Genomic DNA, 27,947 nt, shown 5'->3' on the forward strand with positions numbered 1-27,947 from the left:
TATAGAGCTAATTTTCTTGAAGTATTGGTCCCTGAGGTTCTCTTTGATCTGTTGGTGTTCGATGAGTTTTGCTTGTTGGAATCCAAGATATCTGTAAACATCTCCTTCCTGCATAGCCTCCATTATTCCGTCCATCGCTTGGTATGCTTCTACACGCAGCTGGCCTTTTTCAATTGTTAATGTTTTGCATTTATCCATTCCGAAGCTCATGCATATATCTAGCTTTTAGTACACCTTTACTGAGCCAGATGGTAGAGAGATTACTCTCGATGGAGTCATTTTCTAGCATCAGTGGATACTGTCCGTGCATGATCTTTCCTTTCCATTTGGTTCTGATGCTTTCTGAGATTTTCTTTTTGATTTTTTGCTTCCTGCTGTTTATGGGGGCCACTTCAAAGTTTTCTCCGAGCTCGGCTTCAAATTTGTTTGCTTCTTTCGCGATGTGGTCTTTATCTAGAGTAAGATTGACGGCATATACGGCTTTGAGAAAAGGGTCTTCGTTCTTTTTTTCCTGGAGGTAGTACTTCGCATTGATGATGGAAGATTTGTACGTTGATTCTATTTGCCTAAGTCCTCGTCCTCCTAGTTTTCTGCTAACGTATAGCCTGTCAACGTCTGCGGATGGGTGGTGCATTTTATGCATTGTCAAAAATTTCGCCTGTATATGCGAGGAATTAAGTTTGCCAGCCAGAGTGCAATGGGTTTTGAGTTTCGTTAAGTTTTCGCGGAGACATCTCAAAATAACGCAAAAGTTCGTGTAAGATACAGTAGCGGCTCTCATTCTCGGTTGTTGGCGATCTCTATAGGCTTGACGAGGTCGCTACCGCTCCTAGTAATTACCTGTATCCTATTCGTTCATAAACGTTTTTCATGGATTTATAGACATTCATTTGTCCCAGCCATTTTCTCTTCTGTTTGTATGTAATTATGCTCAAAACTGCGTATTAGCACAAAGTGAAGTACGAAACATTCACGAGACATTTTTTGTTTAGCTCGTTCTTCGTGTAAATTACAAATATGTTTTGAAGTTTGTTCATAGACGAGCAAGGAACCTTTGAATAACATAAAAGACCATAAGTATCCATATACTATCCATAACGGTTTTATCACGCATCGGGTCCCGAAGAGTAACAACATGTGTCATTCCTATACCTACCTTATTGCCTAAACGCGTCACCATGATATAATACAAGAAAGCAGTTAGAAAAAGGGAAAAATTAAATGCTGTCACATGTGGCGTAGATTATCGATAAGCATTTTATGTGAAGCAATTAATTTATCCAACTAAGATAAAAAAAAAAAAGTTCAACCAAACAGTCCGCGCGTATATTTTCAGTGTTTTTCTAAACTTGTTGAGATTGTTAGATTGTAAGTTGAAGATGACGGCAACTATTTCTTAGACAAAAAAGATTCCGCAAAAATGATACTTTTTTAATGGCGAATACAGAAAACAGGTAAATAACTAAAGCATCTAAATTTAGATAAAAACATACTGATTTTCTTTGCTCCTGAGGCTTATACTGAGATACATAATTTGACTGGATTGTTATTATTAACCCATGATAAATAATTTTAGAAGTGAATTAGGGCAATAGTTAGGGCGAAAGCGCGTTTTCTAGCATACATTCCTATCAGGCGTACTATTATGATCTTTGTTTTATTCAAGAAACTTTCCACACCTAATTTCTGCTCCAGGGCCAGAAATAAACGGAACTAGACACCTTCCTTGCCTTGTTAGGTGAATTTTTTTTAAAAAAATGCACCCTTCCACCTTTCAAATGTAGCCGCCCTCTAGGATTTGGGGCACCCCCTTCAACCAGCGGGATTTTTCGACTTGATACATGAAATCTAGAATCAAAATTACGCATAGGAATCGATACACCTCACTCGCCTTTTTCGTAAAAATCTAAAAAATGCACCCCTCCTGCCCCTCAAATTTAGCCGTCCTCTTGGATTTAGAGCACTTCCTTTGACCGGGGAGCTGTTTTGACATCATAAATGAAATCCACGACCAATATTATGTAGGAAATGATACCTCACTTGCCCAATTGCGTAAAAGTTAAAAAATTACCTCTTTTGCCTTTCAAATTTAGTCGCCATCTTGGATTTGGGGCACCCCTTTTGACCCGGGGGCTTTTTTGACTTCATATATGAAATCTGCGACCGAAATTACATAGGAGAAGATACCTCACATGACACTATAGGAACATTTTAAAATACCGAAATCCCATACGGCCTTATTATGACCGCCATTTTGATTTAAGGCATTTTGGGGGGTGCTCCGGGGTCGGACCGTGGTGAACTTTTAGTATGTTGTTCAGGAGGATCTACTGACGACGTTTACATAAGAAAAGTGTGTTATGCAATTTGTTCCGGGTCAAACCGTATTTCTCTCTGACTAACGCGATAGAGATAACATTTTTATCATAATTATGGCAACAAGGGATGGGGTGGAAGAAGAGGGGGTGTTCTCATACTTTTATTAAACAAGTAGATACTCCCAATTTCATAAGTATATGTTAAAAGTAAGATCCTGGAGAAATTTTAGATTTAAACAAGTGGCTACGCGTTGAGTCGGAAGGATCCACCGCTCTCGCGCGGAAAAAAAATTCGGGGTTTTTTGCGCGTAGTTCGGCAAAAAATCATCGTAAAAATTTCGTTAATATACCATTTTAAAGCTTAAATAATTTCCCACAACTTTTGTAGAAGGCATGTTTTAACGATTTGGGACCTGAAATCTGCTTTAAAGATTTTTAGAAAATACAAATTTTCAACTTTTCGTAAATTTGACAACTATGGTAATTTTTTATCCAAACGTAGTTGTCGTCAACATGTACCTGACTCAATTTCTGACAATTCCAAAAAAATTGACCTCAATACGATAATTTGATGCCAAGTTATAAGCGTTTGAAAATTGGCGAATTTTCAGGGAGTTCCCTGATTTTTCAGGTCTTTCCGCACGTCGGAAAGTTGGGGAATTTTCAGAAACTACACTCCTACTGGGGTACATTAACGCCCTTTAGTTGGAATTTGCTTCCGATTTTTTTCCACCTAAGGTCCAATTTCATGCTAGATTGCCTGGACGGGTGCAGCCAACGCGAGGTTTGAGGTCCCTTATTGACTGCGTGATTGTGAGGCAAAAATCCAAGATGAAGGTTCAGCAAGTGAGAGTGTGCAGAGGTCTCTCATCGACGGTGAAACTACCAAACCACGTATCTCGGTTTGCGACGTCGCAGACTTCCTGTCTTACTTTATTTTTTAAATGAAAAACTACTTAACGTCCAGTCTTGAAAATTTCTGTGATTTTTCCTCTTCGTGCGGAGAAAATTCTGTGAAAATTTCAAGGAATGATATTGATTTGGTCTACTTCAAAAAAATAAAATCCGAGCGTAGATTTTTAAACACCGCAAACGAGATACGTGGTTTGGTAGTTTCACCGTCGTCATGTGGCAGCGACCACCATTTTCTTGAAGCAAGAATAGCTTTCCCGGCGAAGGACGGCCAGCGAGTCGAGCCTGTGCAACAAGATCAGCAGCAAGAGAGGGGTGTCGCGGTGTCCTTCATCGGAAGAAGTATAATATCGATAGTCTCCACCATGATAGCGTTAAACGCCTGTACAAGCAAAGGCTGGATGAAAAGTTGGTGGAGAGGTCTTTTAGCAGCATTATCAATTCATTAAGGATTGTATTCACTCTGCGGCCAGTGAGGCCTTAGGAGTTAGTGAAGAAGATAACTCGAGGCGTAAGCCATACTGGTGGGACGTGGAAGTGGAACGGGAGATCCAAGATAAGCGAAACAAGTACCATTCTTTTCTGTCCTCTAAGAGGGATGAAGACAAGGTTGTTTACAAGCAGGCTCAGGCTCGGGTGAGGAGTCTGATTACAAGGAAGAAAAACGAGACTTGGGAGCAGAATTGCTCCAAAATTAACACCTACCTCGGGGGCAGAAAGAGTGCGGAAAGTTGGAAATTATTAAAAGGCCTACAAAGGGATATGAAGCGTGACATTTTATCTCCGATATCGATCCGCCAGTTAGAAGAACATTTTAAACAATTATTGACCGAAAGGTGACCAGAGTTTCAGGGAGGCACGTAGATAAACACCGATGAGGCATCCACTGTATCAGTCCAGCTCTTTGATGTGGTTAAAGCCGTCAGGGAGGTGAAAAATGTGAAAGCTTATGGACCCGGAGATATTCCCTCAGAATTAATTAAATGTGGGTCCAACAGACTGTTCCATTGCTTAAGGGACTTAATGGATATATATGCTAAGTATTCTGTTTCAATATTCTCACAACAGTTGGTAGCAAATTAACTGCTCTCATGGGGGCCTGGCGGGAATTCAAAACTAGGAACCAAAAGCCTCATTTTGCTAGGATTTTGCTTTAATGTTCGGTTTCTAAGGCTTTAAACTTCAAAAATATGATATATTATAATCTGGCGGTGAAGATCGATTCATCCAGAATAGATGAGAGATAGACATTCCAAATTAAGAGGGAAAGTGCTGCATCTTTTAATCTGGAAATATTGAACCACATAAATTCTACTGAGAAACTAATTCTTGAATTATTCGGAACGTTTCATCCCACAAAAATCTGAAAAAGAAGTATTCTCCCGCCGAAAATCTGCTGGAATTAGCCAAAATTTCAGTTTTGGTTCCTAGTTTTAAATGCCCATAGATTTTCCCGCCAATGGCTCCTCACAAAACTACTCACGCTCTTCCGCCGATGTTAGCGATCTGGACTAATCTGTGCAATTAATCCTCAGTTGAATGAAGGAACGGAAATGTTCGACGAAGGAAAACTGTTACACGCGAAAAAAGACAAAATTCAACTTTTGGACGTTGAAAACAATTCGATTTTGGCCGTTCCTCCGACGGCAACGAGAGCATCCATTTGTCGCCACGGACACTGGTAATGCTAAAAGAAATCGATTCCAAAGAGCTCTCCTGAACGGGCGAGCTCAAAAAGGGGCGTTTCTTGCGACACAAATGACTTCAAGAAAATTTTTCAGTTTATAGGTACCTGTGATATGAAGGAAAAATATTAAACGTGATAATAATGAAAAGCAATGTTTATTTTGTAAACTTTGATTTACCTAATTTAGAATCCATTTATTCTCTCTAGAGTACCTTTATAGACAGAGTATGGCCATTTCTGTTCCGGTTTTTCATTGGTCGCGTGAAAATAGGCTGACACGATGTTCTTACGGCCGCAAATACACAAACAAGATGGCTGTTATCAGCAAGCAAGATTGAGGTTATGCACATCTTACATCCTCCTGTGATAAAGGTGAAAGGCGATTTAACAATGTTTTCATGTGTTTTTCGTGTGTTATTCGTAGACATGCTAGTTTCAATTGTTACTGCCGCATAATTGAAATTTTTGTCAAATTTAGCTTCTTATCGATGTTACTTTGAGCCGCCATTTCGGTTGTTTATTTACGGCCGTAAGAGCATCATGAAGCCTAAAAACTCGTTGACCAATCAAAAAGCGGGAACAGTTTTCCTGTAGTAAAAAGATACGAATGGCCATACTCTGTCTAGGTATAAAGGTACTCTAATTCTCTCATCCTTTTTCACAATGAAGTTGTTAGTACAATCAACTTGCAATGATCCTTATTGGTAAATTTAGATTCAATTTTTTTCCCCCAGATAATTTTGGTTTTTACCAAGTTTTGATAGGAATTAAATTTAATTGAAATTCAAACTTAATTAAAGCTAAAAATATCAGAAAAGAAATAAAAGCTAGAATCAAAATCAGTAGTAATCCTGGAATCCTACTGGTTCATTTTACTTTCCACTCAACTGTGAATGCAAATAATATAAAAGTCGAACTAGGAAACTACCGCCATATCTCACGAACCAGAAGTCGCAATTTGAGCAATGTATAGTGTTTCTAATGGGTTTCATGGTCTTCTTAAAAAGTTCTTTGACATTTTTCCGTAGAATTGATATTTTACAAGATATAAGCTAAAAACCGGTCGCCGGCGGCGTATTTTGGCCCCCCGCCCCCCTTTTTTCAAGATGGCGGCCTTAGCGGACAGCCGATTTCGGTAAACTTTTGATATGTTGTTCTGGTAGCCTAATGCAACATGTTTCCGCAAAAAACCTTCTATATATGAATTTTCCCAGATGACCCTTATTTAGAGCTATATTGACTGGACCAAAAAATTTCACAGTTATAAGATTTTGAACATGAAAAATTCTTCAAGTGGCATCTCCTGAGCATTTCACCTTTCACGAGATTGTTTCCAAAGGAAAATAGAGACTTTAGCAAAAAAAAATTGCAAGTTTAACCAAAAACTAATTGCAAAAACAGATGCACTCTACATGTTCAAGAAGAATTATTCCCGAATTCACTTCTCTACCATGGAAAGAGAGTATCTGAGCGTACTGAAATGACTGAGTAAACTATAGCACAAAGGGCGATATTTCCGGATTTCCCAACATTCCAAGGAGATTGCAGGTCGAAATATTTGTAAAGCAGTGTTAGATATTCTGGTTGAACGAATAACAGTTCAGAAAATATGCCAAAAACGAGTGAAATTTTTGTCAAAAGGCGAAATTGATAACAGCCAGTTGGTTGTTTTGATTAACCTCGATATAGACAATATTAGTGCCACGTCACAGAAAAGCGATAGGTATATATCGATTTTTTCGCATTGGTAGCATTGAAAGAGGATATATCAATGTTATTATTTGGATCCAATTCGATAAATTAGGTATGGAGAATCCCTATGATGACGCGCCACTAATAGCGTCCATTCGAACGCGTAGAGGTCCCGCTGACGACGCCCGGTCATTGCCGCTAAAGCGCAGGCAAGCGGTGTTTTAAAATGTCTAGCTTCAAAAGTCGGATTCGGAGGGGAAAACGGCTCGGAAAAATCTGAAAAAATTACTGCGTGATCAGGAGACAATTTAATTTCTGAAAATGCAAGAATTAGAAACAGGTTAACAAGCTCATTACAATCAGTGAGAAATTAAAGAAAAACACGCTTCTCACCTGGATCATGCCAGCTTTTCCAGCGCTACATATGGTGGAAATACAGGTGGCTCCATTCGTGAATATGGGGAAAGTCAGAGTGATGCGATTGGGCGGTGGTTTTGGCGGGTTCGTGATCGGAGCGACCCACTCTGAGAGATCCCCTGGAAACTGTGAGCAGGTGTGGCCATCTGGGCCCATGCCCAAAAGCAGAGCATCAAACCGAGGTAACTGCACATTTTCGAAGTTTGCTTGTAGCTTCCCGATGTAATCTTTCGCTGCTTCTTCCGCTGAAAACAATGAATGAGAGCCATTTTAAAACTTTGCATTTTTCGAACGTTCTAACTTACGTAGCTGCCAATGAAAAATACCATTTGACAGAAATGCATCAATTAGCATCAGGTTTGAACTGAGAGTGAGAGGCTTGAAATTTTATTCATCCGTATGACTCCATGTTAAGGAAAATTTTAGAGACTATTTTCATGCTCAAAATATTTTATTCCTTTGTAATTGTAAGATTCAATGCTAAAGAGAAAGTTTAACGACTATTTTCATGTTCAAGATATTTTTTCTTAACTTCGAATTCTTAACATGAAAAATATGACTACAAACGCTGAGTTAAAAATAGCCACAGATAACTCCGAGCGGACTTCACATCCCATCTCCACTTCTTCCTCAGTGTTCAGTGGCCTTCCAATGTTCTAAGCATGTGGTGAGAGAAGTGGACTTGTGAACATTATGTTAAGCACAAAAAGAGTCAGATTATAAATTAAATCTTACATTAAAAACTTACGATCAATTGTTGCAGCCAAATTGAGATCTGATCTTCTTGTTAATCCACGCTGATCTGTTCTATAGGCTGTTCTCTTGACTAAAGGTAGTATTGGGAATTAATTTGTTTGCTCAACATTTCTCACCGAAGTATTACAATCTGCTTGAGTAATTGGTCTTGGAAAAAAAGGGCAAAAATAAATGAGATAAAATAATATAAAAAAGCCCCTATATATTTTGAATTTTTTGTGAGGTCCTGATAATGGAGAATAGATATTACTAGAGAAGGCACACAATTGATCTGTTGTCATTTTTTTTATTTTTCAAGTCGAAAAGTTATGATCTAAACTGTTTATCATATCTGGGATGAAAACATTTTTTGCCTTCAAGATGCGTGGATAGAGAGAGGCATACCATCAAAATATCGAAATTCAAAGGAGACAGGGAGACAGGATTACAATGATGAAAATCTTGAATTTTGTTTCTAGAAATTCAGTCTGCGAATCTTCAAAAAATAAGAGGGCTCATGTCCACCCTATTTAATTTTAAACAGCACTAGATAACAGAATGAAAAATCCTTGATACCCTTTGTAAAATTTTTGAGGTTTAGGTGTGAAACAGACATTCCCTGTCTGATAGGAAAGTTAAAAGTCCTGACACAGGACCACATCTATCATCCAAAAGCTTTCCTTGATATGCTCACAATTCCCTTGAAAAATTAGCCTCATAATTGTGATGATTCGTAATATGAATGTTCATTGATTTCATTACAACTTAATATTGATGGTTTTTGCTATTCTTAATGCTATTTCAGAAACAGTATTACGAACTGGAAACAAAATCTAGTTCCAAAAAAATTTGGAAGACAAGAAGTTATATTCACACTAATTCTGGAAGAGAGAAAATTCGAACCTCGTGAATGTGAACATTGCAAAACACTTTGATGATGGGCTTCACGATACCATGCAGGGATCACAGGCAGACCGAACTCTGGAGAAAAAGTACGCTGGGTGTATACATGATCTCGACAAAAATTGATGAGATTTGAAACGCATATTTATGAGATCCTTTCCTTTTTCTTGGTCCGTATTTTCACTCGACCAACTTGATTTGTGGGTCCGAGTCAACATTCAAAGAATGATAGCACAAAGCAAATAATTTGATTCATTTCCGTTGGGGGAAGCTGAGAGTTTGAGATTTTTTTTTAGATATTTTAAGTAGTGACCATTATTTTAAGTAGCGACCTTTTTTCGTCGGGTTTGAGGCATTTCAATGTCCGAGGAAATTTTTTAAATGGTAACGTTGCATAGTGTCAACGATCATGGTGTCAACAAACCTACAAATCTGATCATGGAGTCAACGACTGTCGACAACGTGCCCAGGCAAGAAACGTATAAAAAGGCCCTGAGCATGGTTCAACGATCACGGTGTCAAAAAACAGAAAAATATCCTCCTTATGAGTAAAATTGAAAAATTAAGTCTACAGGAGAGGTTTGGGTCACGATACCCAACCAACTGATCTGTCGGGTTAGATAAGTTAACATTTTAGGGGTAGATAAGTTAACATTTTTTCCCCCTAAATAAACATTTAGGGGAGAACATGTACGATTAGATTAGGCAGGTAAGGTTAAACTGAGGTAGGATAAGATCGAGGAAAGTTATGTTCTATGAAAGTGGGTTAGCTCTTGTAAGGTAAACTTGGTTAAGGTTACGTTAATTACGTCACGTTATAGGTTAGAGTGAGTAACACAAGAAAAACAAGACTTGAAATTTGAAAGACGTGATAGAGGATGTTTACTTTTTGCAGGCAAAGACCCCCTCGGAATGAGCAGGCAAGATGGCTGCGTGGCGCGACGGGAACTCAGAGCAGTTCGAGCACCCTCTAACCAATACCTACTCTAACCCATCCTATCGTCTGCCGTCTCCCCACCTTATCCATCCACATAATCATGTTTCCAATAATGTAAAATGAATCAGTGAGTTCGGAAACACTCCAACACGGGTTTTTTTCGATTTTCACTTTTTTACGGTTTAGTAACACTTATGGATAAGTAGAAGCATCTGCACGCAAAAGGATATTTCGAAATTGCAATCGGAAGTGCTCGAAACGGCGACGGGAAAAGGGAAGAATCGAAGAATTTCATTGGAAATACCAATTTTTGGCCGATCAAGGGAAACGGGCGACTATATCCGATGCGGTTTTATTTTTTCGGTTCAGTATACCTTGTGCCAACAAGTTATATAAATATTCAAGCGTTATTCAGGTCAAAAAATATAAATTTTTCAGGGCAGACTATGAAAAATCAGTATCTGAAACTTGGTGCGTTAAAGTCTCTAGAGTACTTCTTGCGTCCTTTGGCACCAAAAAAGTTTTTCTTAAACTAACTTCTTCGCCCGCTGCGAAGTTTTAGGTGTTTCCTGAAAATTTTTTTTTCCGAGTTGGTGTATTTTCGAACTCACTGATTCAAATGTCATCTTAGGTACCTAATGCTATATTTATGCTCCCATATTTCACCCCTTGATGCCTGACTGGTAAAATTCACCACTTTTTGGATCGTTATGTACTTTTGTAGGTATAAGTTATCAAAAGCAGAAATGTGCAAAAGATATTTTTTTAGCAAATTTTTCAAGAAATATGCTAAGTGCCTCGTTACCTTTAACAGGATGTTTCCCAGAAGTTGTACCATTGTGCCACAAAAAAAATTTATAAATTTGTGCGAATGCTGAGTTAAATTTTTAGCTTGATGGTTCATCTTCACATGGAAATATTTTTGGTAGAATTACAAATTCCACAATGAAAGTCTAGCAACACAGCTAACTTAGCAAAAGCCCTCATATTTCTTGAAGTCAGGAGAGGGTAATATTTCTCCCCCCTCCTCCTAACTAGTTCCCCCAATGCTCCTGAAAACATCTCTGCTGAGCGCAAAAATCCTCAAACTCATTCCTCATCATCTGGCATCCCCATGGCTCAGATATAAATGAAGCCCCTCCCCCCCTTATTTTCCATCAAAATTCAAAATGTAAGTAGGTACGTTTAGAATTTGATTTCAATCCCTAGTAGCAAAACCACAGAAGGAAAAGATAAATATTATGTACGAAAGTTAATTTTTTTTATACAATGCATGCATACAAAAGTGTTAAAAGTGAACATTTTTATGTAACCATTATATAAAAAAATGTAATAATTTTCATGAGCTTTTCGCGAACATACTAAAAATTCCTCTAATTCGCTTAAAGCTCACGAAAATGATGACCTATTTTTTTATATAATCGTTACATAAAAATGTTCACTTTTAACACTTTCGTATGCATGCGTTATATAAAAAAATAAAAAATGTGTGTATAAATAAAAATTTCCTTATCTAGCTTTTATCATTTTTCATATATTACGGTCAGGTCTGAACTTTGATTTTTTTTTATATAAGTAAGCGTTACACATTTTTTATATAAAAAAATCATTTAGATAACAGATATATTTTTTTTATACTTTTTTTAGAAAAACAAAAATTTGTTCTGCTACTAGGGATGCCTCAGAACGCTGCGGGGCCCCCACACAAGCTTGTGATTTCTCCAGATATGCTAAAGATTTTCCCTCCTTAGGTAATCCTTAAATTATATCAGAAAAATGTCTTGCCAAAGAATTTTGAGAATTGCCCTGGTTAGTACTTGGTTTGAACTCTTTTAGAAATTTAATCCCGATCAAAAAGGTCAATTCCCTGAGCTGAGCAGTTTAATTTTTCTCCGAGAGTGAAATTTGTGCTTGGCGCCATTATGTGATGTGCAAAGAGTAGAGGAGAGGAGAGAGCAACAGAGTATAATCATGGAGTCCGAGCGAGCTTCATGCACGCTCCACCAGCTACTCCCGCTCTGTGATCGCCTGCTCATTCGTAGGGGGTCTTTGCCTGCAAAAACGCTCAATCCGTGATAGAGGGCCTTTAAAGCTTCGTTGACATCGTGATAATTGACACCGTGATCATCTTTCATAGGAGTCAGAATTTTTAAGTTTTGGATGATCATGGTGTCAACAAGAACTTAGAAAAACTGTTTGTTGACACTATGCTACGTTTTTTTTAACCGTTCTCACATAACAGTCAAAAAACCAGTTATGGTGAGACAACTCCACGCCCAAAAACAGTTTTCTTTGCTTTTCCGGAGAACTGTTGATAATACTGCGGCTAATATTGTATGGTTTAATAGTTCATTCAATATCCGAAGAGATTTTTCAAATCCGTTGAGCCGTTCTCTTGCCACAGCTAAAAAGCCGAGTTTTGAAAAGCTATAGGGGCGTAAAAAGAACTTTCTTTAAAATTGTCGAAAACAATTGTGCTTTGTGTCTAATATTTAGTGCTTCAATTGTTCTTTCGATATCCGAAGAGATTTTTGAAGTTCGTCGATCCGTTCCTTCGCCAGAGCCAAAATACCGGCCCCCGAGCGCGCTGATCCGCCCCCCTTCCCGGTTTGAAGATCCCGCGCAAAAATTCCGGATCTTCAGTATCTGCTACTGCGACTGCGGAAGATCCGAGTTCCGGCCGCGCATGAATTGGGGTTTCTTCTGGGATTTCACCTATTCATTACATAAAGTTTGAAATAAATCTCCTTCACAAAAACAACTTTCATTTTTTCCAAGGAGATATTTTATTCTAGGTGCCAACATTGCTCCCGATTTGTGAGGGTGGGCCAGAGGTTTCAGGACGGTCGGCTAGTAGTATAATAATAGTATCTTTATATTTACGAGGGGCGTTCAATAAGTAAGTATCCCCCCTCTCTAAAATCAATAAGAATGGACCAATTTTCAAAAACTTGGGCTTAAAATCTTTCTTAGGATATACTGAGTTCAACAAAACAAACCGCAACAAAATCGGACCATGTGCGGCCGAACGCGAGCCGTTTGAACGCGCCGAGGTGCACACCGCTCCCGCCAAATCCGCGGAAATTTGAAGTCCGCGACAAGAGAAGAGCTTCGCTGCCAACGCTTCAGTCGTTCATCACTGACGAAAAATCAAAGAAGTTTTTGTAGAATGAAGGGCTTACCTCACCTCTCCACATAACCAGCTCGATCCAAGTAGGTCTGATACTGATTGTGAGACTAAGAGAACAGCTTTTGGACACCACGCGTGTAGAGGTCTTTCAACTGGCTGGGGATGAAAGTGTTGACGGCTTGTTTGACCTCTTCCACTGACTCAAAATGAACTCCCCCGAATTCAGATTTTAGATACGGTAATAAATGACAAAACAGACCACTGTTTATTCCCCTTTATGAAATCTGAACTCGGGGGAGTTCATTTTGAGTCAGTGGAAGAGGTCAAACAAGCCGTCAACACTTTCATCCCCAGCCAGTTGAAAGACCTCTACACGCGTGGTATCCAAATGCTGTTCTCTTAGTCTCACAATCAGTATCAAACCAGTATTACTCCCTTAGGTCTGGAATTTGACAAGCAATTCCATTATATAACGGAGAAAAAATTGGGAGTAATTACAACAAATTCGCCTCTTGCAAGGGGCTTCCTTGTAAGAATTTTGACCTGAAGACAAGGGTCGAATAGCAACAGCACCCCATACAATACACATTGTGCCTCAACGAGTTAAACATGTTTTATATATCCAAATCGAAATTTTTTTATATTTTTAACTACAGTGTCTCTTGAGTCGTTTAAGCCCAAAAAAAAATCCGTCGAGATTCGGGAACGTTAAGGCGCTTTAAAAGTATTCTGGGGCTATAATAGCTAAATCACCGGTAGTAAATCCCGTTATATTATTAAAAAGAAATTGACTCCATAGTTTAATGCCTTAGTTTCTTAAGTACGATTATTTTAAGCACTCAAACATTTATACCACCAGTTTTAGCCATGAGGTGATTTCCTGAGAGCCGATAATATCACGAATTACTCATAGAACCCTTCAAAAATGGCTTGCTTTTTGGGCAGCCGATTCGGCCATCGAACCGGGGTTTAAAGGGAAGCTGATAATAACACAAACCTCTAAAAAAAGTTTTGAGATAGACATGGATTCTGTTCAGCATATCGATGCATAAGCATTTTCGCACGTAGAATCTAATTTTCACGTCAGGGGAGTGGACATATTTTGATTTTTTTCGATTTTATACGGAAAATTGTTGGTTCTTTGGGATTGAAATTACTTGTAATTGTTTCTTGAAAAATAAAGGCACCCAAAATGACTATAGCATATTGACTTTTACATATGTGCACTCACGAAATTGATTCGTAAATTCAACGAGTAGGTGCATCGACCTGGTATATCAAGTTTCTGCGATATTTTACGGCAAATCGGTAGTTTTTCGGGATGCAGATTTCTTACTTTCAATTCATAAATGAATAAAGCATAGACATGGTTGAACTGCTTCTTTCCATGGAAAGACGTTTAAAGTAACAAAATCAAGACATATTTAAAGCAATTGCATTTATGTCGAGTCAATTTATTTTCAATAATATAACGGGATTTATACTACCGGTGATTTGGGTACTTTAGCCCCAAAATACCTTTAAATCGACTTAATCTTCTAGGAGTTCGACAGAATTTTTCCTCTCTTCGCTTAAATTATTCCGCAGCACTTTTCTTCAAGAATCTGATAAGATTTTGCTTCAGGCAGATCAAAAAACTTAAATTCGTTCGAATAGCTCTCCACATTCACAATACACGGTCTCGTTAAAGTGCGTCGTTGAAGAGTTGGGTCGTATGAATTCTCTTGTTGTGCTACTTGCCTATTTTGAAATCTCTGTAAATGAAAACTAAAAGGGTTGATATGTGCGAGTTAATGACGCGCCTTATCAACACATTGTGTTGGAGTTCACTGCTTGTTTTTTATTATCTATACTATAAGCTCCGAGACCTCCTAATTTTGCGAAACTGGTGACGCTTAGTTCCAGCGTTCTACCGGGCCGATTTTCATGATTTTTGCGGCTATCGACGGGCAATTGCCTCTAGATAAGCCAACTCTTTTCAGATTTTCAAAATATGGCCCAGGTTTTTTTATATTACGTGGTAAAGTTGCGAATTCTCCCATTTAAACAATGTAAATTTATACTTTTTGTCATAGTTCGTTTGAGCGTTCTACCGGGCCGATTTCCATGATTTTTGCGTAAATCGACAGGTAATAGGCCCTAGATGAGCCCGCTGTAGTCAGATTTTGGAAAAAGGACCCAGGTTTTTTTAAAATCACGTTATAAAAGTGAGTGAGTTTATAGGATGCTCCGGTACTGCTACCGCTATGCGCGGGAGGATGCGCAGTGGTCGAGGAGGTTGCGCAGTAGCTGGGTAGCCTGCGCATCAGCTCTACACTTATCTACACAAGATTCGCACCTGCAACTTCATGACGAGCGGTGGCCGAGTCGTCTATGACGTCCAATGCGTCCGCTATAACCGCAGTGTGGGTTCGATCCCCGACATGTGAAATCTTAATGATTACCTGACTACCATTATTCATTGTTTTATTGCAATATTTCATCAAGCAGTCATTCCAAAACGCGTCCTTTTAATTTTAAAGTAATTTAAAGTAAAGTTTAAAATTAAAGTATACCTCATATCGTATTTTTTTAGGAGAAAAATAAAACTAACACTGATAGGAGGGTAAAAATAGGGCCGCGAAGCGGCCCATTGATGGCGCGGAGCGCCTTCAGGGGGTTGGGCCGCGTAGCGGCCAGGGGGCGTAGCCCCCTAGTTATTACCTAAAGGTCGTGTCAAATAGTATACAATTAATTAAACGTGTCTTACAACTATGACTAATTATAAGAACATATAACTAAAACTTATTCTACTAGTTAATTATTCCTCCTAATCTCCTAAGTGGCTATGAGATGATGTTATTTCTTCTTGACATTTAGGAGTGACACCCGTTTTAATTTATCTTATATCCTATTACATACTAATCTGATGATGAGAATTACCTAATAAAAGTGATCGCTGGAAGCTAATGTTTCAATTTCCTCCGAGAAAGATTATATGATAAAAGTTTCAATTTCCTCCGAAAAAGATCATATTTGATTTTATGGCAGTTCATCTTTATACTAAAAAGCTTTATATAGAGTAAAGACTCAGACCCTTCCTGGGAAAGTAGAGGTTAAACCATCCTTAGAAAATTGCTCTAGCTACGCATATGCCGCTGCTAATCTATCTCTTGTATTTGAACATGTTCTTGTCGATCAACAAGTTTGCTTAACAAACAAACTTAATAGATTCCGGCAGACATTTTCGGTCAGACCGGTCAGAATTCGTTGAGTTGAGGATTTAGAGTAAAGCTTTAAGGACAACTCGCGCAGTATCACTTTACTCTCCGCAACTTCTCATTTTTTGTCGATCAGAGCTCAACTCTGTCAATGTTGTGAGCCAAACCGTACAATAATTCTTACTAAATAACGTACTTTTGAGCGGGCTATGCTATAGCGGGCTCCTTAGAATACGCCGCGAGGCGGCCGGTAGATCTTGATACTAGCTCCATTGTATCTTGGGTTATTTTTACAGCCTCTCCGTGGCGGGAACGTAGTTGTATTTTCTCATCGTGATAATTAAACGTGGAGACCGTTTAGAGTGCTGATAACAATTTTTTGATAAATGCCGATAACAAATGAGTCTATTATGACCCTTTATGTCCTGCTAAAGCTCTCTAATATTTACGTAGCTACCAATTTGCTTAGGGCAGATCGCTGTTTGAAAATATTCATATCGGTTACACGTGCAAGCTGCGAGGCCATGTAAGAGGGTTTCTGATTGGCTGTCATTTCGGCATGGCAGTAAAGGCCAAGAAACACCAGCAAGTTACACTCAAGTGTCCAGCGTCCCAACAATCAATGCTATGACGTCACGAGACCCTAATCGTTGACTTCTCCGTCTTCATCTCCTCCTTCACGGCAACACGTCCTTCCTGCACCCCGCATCTCGGCTCGTATTGCATAGATTTTCGTAAAACTTAGCAACAGTGCGTATTTTTTGACGAGAAACTCGAATTTTCAGTCACTTATTCAAAATTCGCAAATCCAAGATGGCGGATCCGGCCTAAAATGATTTCTTGGCTCCTATTCCATCGATATTCGTAAAACTTTGTACCAGGCGGTATTATTCGACCAGCAACTCGAATTTTCAGTCTAATTTTCGAAATTCTCAAATCCAAGATTGTGGATGAGGCCCAAATTGCTGTTATAGCTTCTGATATTGATAAATATATTTTTGTTAAACTTGGTCCCGTTGTCTCAAGTAGCCTATGAGTTGTGCTTAAACTCTCTCATTGGGTCAGATTAATTTCATTTTATTTGCGGCTGACCGTAAATCAACCAAACGCAAGGTGTGACGACAGAAGTTGCTTTGAACCACGAAAAATATCGATAAAGAATCGATTCTTTTAAATTTTTTTGTCTATATCTTGCGTTTTCCCGATAGTAATGTTGAAGACAGGAGAAACTTTAAATTAATGTCAATAAATTTTACTTGGCATCTATTATTTGGGATATCATTTTATTTTAGGCGACGAATGTTTATATTTTTAGCTTGGCAGCTCATATTTACATGGAAAGGTTTTTGGCGGGATGAATTTAACTCACAATTATTTTAAGGAGTTTTTATAATTCGTGAAATAACTAAAAACCAGGATAAGCCTGAATGGGACTATGCAGATATATGCTTATGGCGCGCTCTTCCAACACCACGTGTTGGATTTACCAGCTTGTTTTTCGCTTGGATAATCCTGTTTAAACAGAAATTCACCAAATCCCATTTTGGGAAAAAATTAGTAAAAAGTGGATGTACCTGTACCCCTAGACCCCCCACTCGCAAACAGCAAATGCCCCCCCCCCCCCCCGAACTCACTCTGGATCAGCCACTGCGGTGCAACGGAAAAGTTGCGGTTTACAACGACTTTACAGTTAAATCTAAGTTCAACATGTTAAATTTTTTTCACACTTTCACAGCAGCCGAAGTGCCTTAAATTGCAATTTAATTCAAATACATTTATTTGGTGTCGAAAATGTAAAAATTATCAAGCTATGAAAATGAAACTTCTTTGCTGTGGTCTTTCGATTTATTGCTACTCGGGGTATGGCATGTTTTGTATTGATGGATAAAGTCACTTGAGAAGTTAACACTCGAGGTCATATAGAATCAACTTGTAGGGCATCATGTGTTATAGACATTGAAACTGCCTACTCGCCCAACTCCCAAACGTCGAGAGCTTATCAATGGTTACTTACTAACTTTAATGAGCTTCTTTTTCTCCCCGATTGTGATTCTAAGCAGGCGAAGTGAAGCAATAAAATAGTTATTGTTGTATTACTTTTCTACAGCTGTTCCAAACTATACCTACGCCTGTAATCACTCATCGAAAAGTTACGTATTTTTAGATCGATGTTGGTATTCTGTCTATCCAAGTTCGTCGATCCATGCACTTACGGATAATCTTATTTTTATACATGGCTTATACATTGATTGAAACTTAATGAAATGTCGTACTCAGGTCGAATTCAATAGGGTTTCCCATACTTCTGAATATTTATGAGACAAATTTTCGAGTAAACGAAAGCGTATCTGCAGGGGGGAAAAATTCGGAGGTCAAGAAGAACCAAGATCTTTAATTTTGAATCCGCCCCGATTCCAATTCGAGAAATTTTGCGATAAATCAGAGTACTTACCTGATCAAAGTACCCTTTTTTTGCCCTTCAACACATGTCGTAATTCATGAAAAAGTTCCTAGTTGCCACAATACAGCTTAAAAACTCAATTCCTGGAAATTTGATAACATTAACACTTACAGAATTTAAGAACTTGAAAAGATGACTCCTTATTTTAAAAGTTTAAGAATGCTGGGTAACACTCGCATAAAAACTGCATTTCCGAATTTCCATCCGACAAAAATTCTCTTGGACGTCTACCGCCAAACTCAGGGACAGTTGTTGTCCACAGAAGTTGGCCGATCCCCTTTGTTTTTGATCAACAATAGTTCTAACCGAGGTGTTACTGAGAGACACAATAATAAAACAATTTAAAAAGCGGGTAACAAGGTTAATTTTCACGAATAAAACCAAAACGTTCCGGTTAAAAAACAAAAGAAAAATGGTAAAAATCTTAAATAGTACTTAATGAAATAGTAGGCACTATTTTAGATTTTTACCATTTTTGTTTTTACTATTTTATCCAACTGAGAAAGGCTGAGTTTTCAGACGAAACGTTTTGGTTTTTTGTCATGGGAACGGAGTTCCCCATGATATTAGAATCGTTCCGTTGCTTTCGCTATGGGATTCCCTATACCTCTGCGACCTTGAGCGTTTCGCCCAGCCTCCGATTTTTGGTTGATTTTCCGATGTATCAAAAACCGTTGTATTTTTTAGCCAATCATGTCTCTACGTCAAGTTGTGTTGATTGCTAAAATTCGCTTTCAGCGAGTTTTTTTCCACCTTGAGATGTCGTGTCAGACGGGTAAATCTGCGCAGAACCACGAAGTTCCGTTTTTAGGCAAATTCTTTTTTTTGGGAGGTTTTCATTGGCTATTTTTCGCCATCAGTTTTCTGTTCGTTGGTGCAAAAGATCGCCTACCTCGGTGTTCTTGAGAAGCCGCCATTATCCCACCTCAAATTTGAAAAATAGAAGTAAAGAAATAATAACCATCGTACAAGGTGGAAAATTGTTCTGGAGGACTCGTTACGGATAAAGAAGTCAAAATCAGAGCTCGATTGATTGATTTAATTCATGGATACGCAAATATTGCCTTAGCTCAACTGCCGTTATCGGAATGCATGCTGGGATGAACCTCGAGACGCATTAAAATAGTGCGAATCATGGCTCCTACAGCAATGCGCTTCATATTCCAAAAGCAGTCAAGGTCTCTTGTGATAAGTCCCGCCCATTGCCCGAGTCTTTTAAATGCTATTTTTACTCTCACTCACGTGGATCCGTTATAGCCTAGTTGACTAAACCGCCTCGTGTCTATGCTAAGGTGCGGACACCCGGCGATCGGGAGTTCGATACCCGACGATAGAAATTACTTTATAATGGTTGTATTGAATGTTTTACACTAATCATCAAAAAATAATTAATAGTAGATGATAAATGTACGAACATTTTCTCGTGAGTTAATATGTTAAACAAAAATACTGGAATATACCTCCTTCATATAATCAGCCACATGTTCCCCCAAATTAATGACGTTATTTTCTTTTTTCAATAGGTAAAGTTAATTTGGATTCAACGTTCGTAAGTTAAGCAAAAAGTACCTATTGATACAAATAGAAAGACATGAAAATAGTATGTCTAACATTTCAGTTGTTTTTTTTTTTTTTTATTTATTTTTTGTTTTTTTGTTTTTTCAATAAAACAAATTGACTGGGACTAGAATCATCGTATCTCTGAAGACAAAAGCTAAGTTTTTTTATATTCATCCTTTATATAATCAGGGAGATGTTGACCCAAATATTGATGTATATTTTCTCTGTTCGCCAAAATTAATGATGGTATTTTCTTTTTTCAATAAAATTAATTTACATTCCACGTTCTTAAAGCAATATTTTCTCCAAAATTCAGCAAAAAATAACAATTTATACCTACGCAAAAAGTAAATAAATAAATAAAGCAATGACATGAAAGTAGTATAGGTAGTACACATCTAACATTTCGGTTACATCTATTTGAATGAAAAAAATGGCAACTTAGGAAGCACATAGGTCACTTATCGACGGTGAAACTACCAAACCACGTATCTCGGTTTGCGACGTCGCAGACTTCCTGTCATACTTTATTTTTTAAATGAAAAGCTACTTAACGTCCAGTCTTGAAAATTTCCGTGATTTTTCCTCTTCGTGCGGAGAAAATTCTGTGAAAATTTCAAGGAATGATATTGATTTGGTCTACTTCAAAAAAATAAAATGTGAGCGGAGATTTTTAAACACCGCAAACGAGATACGTGGTTTGGTAGTTTCACCATCGTTGCGTATTCGGGCATATGCGTAGAGTAAAAATATCATACTTTACGCCGAAAAAACGAAACTGAAAGTTAAATGCGTTAACTTCCAAAAACCATACATAATCCAACGAAAATAAATAATTGGTAAATAACAGCTTTCTTGTATGCAAAGAAAAAAAATTAAAAATGTTAAAAAAGAGATGTCGACACAAAATTACATAGCCCCTTCAATTCTGAAGATACTACAAACGAACTGTACCTTAAAATTTTCATATCCCAGAAGCAGAAGTTCCCATGACGAATATTGCTATCGCTAGCGATTGCAAAAACCAACTTGTTTTTTTGGAAACTTAGCCTTGTTACCAGCTTTTTAAATTGTTTTATTATTGTATATCTTATCACGGGCTGCGGAGCATCAATAACATCTCACGTTACTGAAGATTCTGCGAGCTCTCTCCCAATTTGCTCATCCTCATTTCGACGCACGGTGATTGATTTTAGTGCGAGGAGCGTCGGAGAACCGCAAATTGCCTATCCTACGAATTTGAGGCGAAACAAGTCGCGGGGCGTAACTTGCGTGTTGTTCATCGACTTGAGGTTGGCGCGCGCCATAACCGCAGCCGGTAATGCGCTATCGCCAATGGGTGGGCTTCCTGTCCCAGAGGTTGCATCATCTGCCGGTGCGGTTACCAGGGCAACAACAGCACTTAAATAGTAAACACAGAGCATCATGAGGATTCCGAGTGTTTTCCGCCGCGTTATTTACATTCTCGAGCCTGGAAGTTGGGTTTTATCAAGAATATCAGGAATCGACTCCGATCATGAAATGTAATGGCTCCAGTTGAAAACACATCCGCGGATATTGTAAGTTGATTATAATTGTCATGCACCTTGAAGAGACTTATGAAAAATAATCATTCCTGTCTTGTCTTTATGTCGAATGACAAAATTATTCCCTTATCAAATAATTAAGAATTCCTGCGATCACAAGATACTAGTAAATGATAACAAGAATTTAATGAGTATAAGCTATGATTGTAGATAGGATATTTTTCTGTAAATAAGTAGAGACCCCTTTTTCAGAAGAGAGCTTCTCTTCAGACGAGGGAAGTAATTTAAGGTTCTTCATCAGAAAAATTTCATCACCATCCTTCTTTCTTCATCCACAGAATGTTTCAAACACAACCAATGCGAGGGGGAATGTGATCCTATTTGATGCTTCGAAAAATGAGCATTTTGGAATACATGAAAACTACAAACAGTTTCATCACTTGATAAGAGGGAGCTGGACAGTTGATGTGTAAGTAATTTATAAACGTTTACTCGATAACTTTAGGACATTTTTTATTATCCTAATCTGATCGACAAGTGTAGAAAAAAATGATCGGAAAAACGAAGAACAGGACAGAACATGATCATAAGAGTTAACGATTTTGTTGAATTCTAGCTCTGAACAGCAACACTCTTGAAAAAAAAAAAAAACAAGATACAATTTTAAGCAAATTTATGCTTTTATGGAAACAAAACTCTCATTTTCTATATTATCATCTTGAATGTTTACTCAGGTGCCTACCCACAAGAAGTTCTTGCCTAAACGAGAGCCTTTTTAAATTGAGGGCTAATTTTTTCAGTACCACAGTCTTTCCTGTACAAATTCCTATACACAACTGTAATATTTTATTCCTTCTAAAGCACTACAAGACTCTACAAAATCAATGAAAAAAGCATGCCTAACTGCCGCACTATCATTGGTATGATTTTCTGCTGTGCTATGATTTTTATCCGGTGAGGTAGCCACTTGTTCAATGCAATGTTATGTTTTAACATATCTGATTTATTTCAGGAATAAAGATGAACTCTCATCCAGTCAGTTGCAAGGTGTCACAATACTGGTCTTGGCCGGTCCACAGGAAATGTTTTCGGAGGGTGAATTTGATGCTATAAAGAAATTTATGGAGAGTGGTGGCTCTGTATTTGTTATGCTCTCAGAGGGTGGCGAAAAGAGCTCTAAAACAAATGTCAATTTTCTCCTTGAGGAATTTGGAATTATGATCAATAATGGTAAGTATCTTTTTGAAGCGAGTTGTTTATAGATACCACAAGAGGAAAATGGTGGGGACAAATGAAGATGGAATCTTTACATTGTAAAATAGACCCTATTGATTTTTAAATGTTCAAAAAACTAGCTGATAACAATGCTTAATTGTTGTGCGGAAAACTTGTTTACAAAATCTCACTTGAATTGCACCCTATCAACAGAATAAAAGGGGAAATAATAATATGTATAATGGACCACTAGACAAGGTAGGAATTTCAGCATTCTGATACATGTTTCGTAACTGAAATTTCACGTAGAACACGATGCGCACAGCGAAAATTGCCGAAATTAACTCCTTACGACGATATTTAATGATTCTTGATGCGTGAATTCAAACCACCTGCTCATGAAAATTCAATGCTCTACGTGATTCACATCGCGCGCTAAACGTTATCATGACAGTCTCTGCGATTTAAAAATCTGGCAACCTCAGTCCTGACGCTTTGACTCAGCTACAGCAAATTGCTTAAAGTTTGAAAAATACATGGCGGAAAATGAACATTGCTCGGTTGAGAAGCTTCCTGAAACCGCTATAGTGCGCGATTTGACTCACGTAGAGCTTTGAGTTTCTTGTGAGCGGGCAGTTCAAAATCCTCGTAACCAATGTGAAATAAAAACGTTAATATCTTCGTTAGGAGTTGGTTTCAGTAATTTTCGTTGTGTGAATTATGTTCTACGTAAAATTCTGGTTAAGAAACATGTATCAGATTACTTAAATTCGTACCTTGTCTAGTGGTCCATTACTGCCAGCTTTGCCAAGTTTTAGCAGAGCGAAAGAACAGATTTGATAAAAACTAGGGTCAAACTATCATGGAAGACATTTTAGAAATGAGTAATACGTAATGAAATCCTCAGTGATATCTGTCGAGACCCTTGAAGAGAAATGACTATAAGAACCAAAACAAGTAAAAGGATAAGCGAGTGAAGGTAACTCACCAAGTTATTACAAAATTAAAAAAACATCGCAGGAGAGAAAAAATAATCTGACAATGTCATTGTTAATTTTCAGATTGTGTTGTTCGAACCCACTACTATAAGTATTTTTTACCAAAAGAATGTTTGATCGTCAATGGTGTTGTTAACAGAGGGATTTGTCAATTTGTGAACAAAAATGTTGAAGATGCTAGTCAGTAAGTAGACATTTTCTGAAGTCTTATAAAAGATCCTTATGCAGTCCTAACTCTCTTGCATGCATATTAGTACCCAGGTCTGATTTTCTTGAATTTCTAGGGAGTCATTAGTATAAAAGAGGTATGAATATTGAGTCTCATATCAATGACTGAAGAAAAAAAATGCATCTCTCTGAATGTGACATTTTGAATCACAGCTTGTATTTTATTTTTATATAAAAAACTAACTAATAGTTTTCCTTTGAATTTTGGTTGTTTGCTTTCAAAAAATGAAAAAAACAAAATAACACCAGAGTTTTCGAAAAGTTGCAACATAGTTATACCTTTTTTTTATTGTAGCCATCTATATGCAACAATGCTACATTGAATAAGATTATTTCTAGAACGCCTGAGCCCTGAGTATTCTAATTTCTGCGTTGATACACAGTATCTTTACAGCTTAAAAACATCGAAAAAGTACACCATTGAGGAGTTTTGGAATTGGAATACTTGTAATGACATCAGCTTCAAGTACACCAACTAAATAATATAATACATGACAGTATAGCTTGCAGGAAAACAACATGACCTCTCCAGCTCAATCGCTGGACAACATGTTTTCAAAGCGGAGTAGGTGATAAATCAGTTAGGAATGCAGTATAATAAATTAGTTTTTTTATTTTTCGACAGCACGATCTTATTTGAAAACATCATGAAGAAGAGAGTCTTGAGAATTAGTTTGAAAATTGTATCGCACAAACACAGCATTAAATAATAATTCCTCAGTTTTCTTACAAGAAAGAGCAAAAAACTAATCTATTGGAGTACTAATCCTCAACGAAACATTCCGTCTGACTTTTTCTAGGAAATTGCCTCAAGATATGATAGGGCAGTTGTCTTACAAAATTGAAACAATATTGAAGTTGAGAGGGCTCCTTTGACGATGAAGTTAAAAAATGGTTGAAATAATTGATGTAGAAGTTGTACAACTCTTTTCTCTGATTTTCGCAGAGCTATCCAGTTTTTGTACCCATTTGGCGCAACACTGAATGTTGCAAAGCCAGCGGTTGCAATTCTCTCAAGTGGATCAGCAGCATATCCACAAAATAGACCAGTTTGCGCTTTCTGCAAAACTTACTCTCAAGGTAATGAGCTATCTTTTCAGAAGAAGAAAAATAATTCAAGATTACGCTCTGTGATGCTGAGTTCAAGCCTGCTTCTCTTTTTCCCAGGGTCAAATTCGACTCGATTGCTTGAGCAATAAAAATTAATATGGTAGCTTTAAAAATGTTGCAAAAATGGTTGGAGGCTCAAATTAATAATTCAACAGTCTAAGATTTTATGAAATGAAAGTCATGTCAGCTTTTTATCACTGCATAATCAAGCCACAGAAGAAGCGAAAGAAAAAGAAAAGCCTATGATCCTAGGAAGTATGTTAGGCTGTTATGAATGACATTTTTTTCTGAAATTAATATCCTGTCCCTTCAAAAGAGTATACCTGTCCTTTCGACCAAGATCCATGAAATTTTTGGAAGAATGCTTAACGATGATACTAAATCGCACAATTCTGTTACAGGGAAACTGGTAGCTCTTGGATCAGGACACATGTTTTCAGATAAGTATATAGATAAAGAAGAAAATGAACTAGTAAGGAGAATTATTTTTGCACTACTTAGTTCGCCGGACTCAATACAATTGCATCAAATTGATGCAGAGGATCCCGACGTAAGCATTAACAAGTTAGTCTTACATTTTAATATTATCAGAGAGGAAAACCTAGATCTTTAAATGTAACCATCACACTTTACCAAAATGACTCTTGCCTACTTTCTTGAATGGTTCATTCAACCCTGTCTACTGGGCACTTCCAGTTAATGAGAAAGGGATCCCTTTGCAGGCCAATAATTGAAATTGATAAACAAAGCTATAGACAGAGAACACAAAAGGGATCTTGTTGATGGAAGCAGGTGGTTGCAATGAACAAAGGAGGTAGGTAATAGACTGACTGACGGGAAACCATGAGAGACCCTATAGTTAGTCCATCATTTTCTCCCTTAATCTATAGGAATCACCCATTTCAACCGATAGGATTGCTTCATATGCCCTATGTCTTCTTTGTCTATCAATATCAATAGTAATTAGCCTGCAGATAGGGTTTATCATGATTGACTATAAAGGCTCCGAGAGAGGGATGAGAATATTTCTTGGTAAAGTAAGAGATAAGTAAAGAAGATCTCTCTTTTTGGACACCAAAAACAGAAAACCAAATGAAAAACCTAACTTTCCTAGATATGAATTATGTTGGTATCACTTTTGCTACTTTAATTGCCATTTTTTCACGAAAAATTTGACTTTCAACTCATAAAATTTGTTGTGATCCATTGAACTAAATATGATTTGTAAAAACCCTTTTCTTCACGGTAATTCACATTTTGCAGATATTGGACTACGAGATGGTGCCTGACATGTGTATGATGTCTGAGCGGGTGCAGACCTGCTTGCAAGAGACCGCAGAGGACACAAATTTTATCCATGACTATACACAGTTGTTTAGCGATAACTTCTACTCAGTTCACCTAAAACACGTTGCAAGTATTCTTGACGCTTATAAAGAACTGAACATCAAACATGAGCCTCTGAAGTTGATACCACCTCAGTTTCAGATCCCTTTCCCGCCGTTGCAAGTTGCGGTAAGACACCTGGATTATCACACTATTTGACAGACTTAATTTAAGGTTTTTAATTGAATTTGCTTTGTGCCATATGAAGAGGATATCTGCTAGATTGATTTTGATGTGTCCTTTTTGATTTGCAGAGGGGTGACAGTTGGGGAGGGCAGGAGGGTTAATGCGACCTGCATTAAGATTTGAAAATTTATAGGGCAATTTTGTAATTTTGGGGACACTAAAACATATTATGCAATAAAGTGCATGGCAGGGATTGAATTTTTAGCTGGTAGTTGAAAGCATTTCTTACTTGGGCGAATTCCAGTGCCTAGCTTTTGAGTCCTTGCCTAGTTTTCTATTTGATAGATGCATCTAACATCATTCCTACATCCTTCTTATTTTAGAAGTCACAGCAACGTTAAACCTTCTTTTTCAGGTTTTCCCACCATCATTTCGAGATTTGAATCCACCTTGTCTGGAGCTGTACGATTTAGAGGAAGCATTCAGTTCAGAACGATCTAGACTTGCTCAGTTGGCAAACAAATGCTTGTCCAGCAAGAAAATCGACAAAACCCATGAAGAGGAAGTCACCGATCTTGAGTATTTCATCAAAGAATCGGCAAAAATTTTGGATGTGGAGAATGTGAACTCAGGGAGTGCTCAGAGCATTTTGCACTCCATTACCCTTCAAATAGCTGAGTTCAAGAAGAACCCATAAGAGAGGAAGGAAGAAAAAGATCGAGAAGAAAAGCAAATTGAAGGCAAATTGACCTAAAACCTTGACATTTACGCCTTAGAAGTTCGAGTTAAAGCTGACGCAGATTCTGAAGAATTATAACAAAAAAATGGCGAATTGATGAAACATTTTTTGAGACAATAACATTCTAAATTGATACCTTTAAAAACTTATTTTTTTGTTCATCTAGAAAAAAATTACCACACGGTAAATAATTATTGTTTTTCCTAGTCAATTGAAGTCCACCTGCACCTTTCTTTAAAGATGCATTATGCATTATGCTCTCAAAAAAGGAGAAAAAAATTGAGGTAAGAAGGTTCAGATGCTAAAAATTTAAAGACAACCGAGTTCTGATGTATTTTTTTTAGAAAATAAGTAATGTCATTTTATTTCTAGCTGTCGGATTCATGTTTTCTTACCACAACAGTAGAATGAAAAACTATTGATAGTTTTTAGCTACTTAAAAATAGATCAGGTTTTAAACATTTGGAAAAACCAACAAAATAAAGAAGAAAATTTTTGATAAATAATAAGAGGGGATTCATAGTAAATCTTACGGTGAAGACAGTTTTTGAAACCAACAGAAAAACTCGTTTCAAAACCTATAAGCCAGAGGAAGTACTTCCAACCAATCTTGGACGATAATTTTGCTTTTAGGCACCATCAATCAACCTAATGGACATCCTGAAAT

At 37.6% G+C, this 27,947-nt stretch overlaps 2 protein-coding genes and 1 long non-coding RNA gene across 4 annotated transcripts in view; 1 reads left to right on the plus strand and 2 right to left on the minus strand.

Moving 5' to 3' along the window:
- On the plus strand, positions 1-27,238 carry IFT52 (intraflagellar transport 52). 2 transcript variants are annotated; one of them, XM_019041683.2, is made up of 9 exons: positions 1-141; positions 21,149-21,511; positions 21,817-21,947; positions 22,491-22,708; positions 23,755-23,875; positions 24,866-24,999; positions 25,431-25,579; positions 26,293-26,544; positions 26,957-27,238. In XM_019041683.2, exons 2-9 carry the CDS (start codon positions 21,479-21,481, stop codon positions 27,236-27,238), a joined length of 1,320 nt encoding a protein of 439 aa, XP_018897228.2. In that variant the 5' UTR covers positions 1-141; positions 21,149-21,478. The 2 variants fall into 2 exon arrangements, with proteins under 2 accessions (XP_018897228.2, XP_018897229.2); XM_019041684.2 differs by lacking the exons at positions 1-141; positions 21,149-21,511 and adding an exon at positions 1,315-1,454.
- On the minus strand, positions 7,058-8,764 carry LOC140224279 (uncharacterized). Its single transcript, XR_011899578.1, has 3 exons — positions 8,665-8,764; positions 7,775-7,929; positions 7,058-7,271 (listed from the first exon to the last, which is right to left on the minus strand). It is a non-coding gene; the product is annotated as an uncharacterized lncRNA (long non-coding RNA).
- The window catches only part of Polr3C (RNA polymerase III subunit C), a 316,833-nt gene continuing 316,061 nt past the window's right edge, over positions 27,176-27,947 (minus strand). Inside the window, exon 11 of the mRNA XM_019041681.2 lies at positions 27,176-27,940. The gene's annotated coding sequence lies outside the window, so the exon portion shown is untranslated. The remainder of the gene's footprint in view (positions 27,941-27,947) is intronic.

Source organism: Bemisia tabaci, chromosome 3 (genome assembly GCF_918797505.1).
Source record: "Bemisia tabaci chromosome 3, PGI_BMITA_v3".
Taxonomy (NCBI): Eukaryota; Metazoa; Arthropoda; class Insecta; order Hemiptera; family Aleyrodidae; genus Bemisia; species Bemisia tabaci.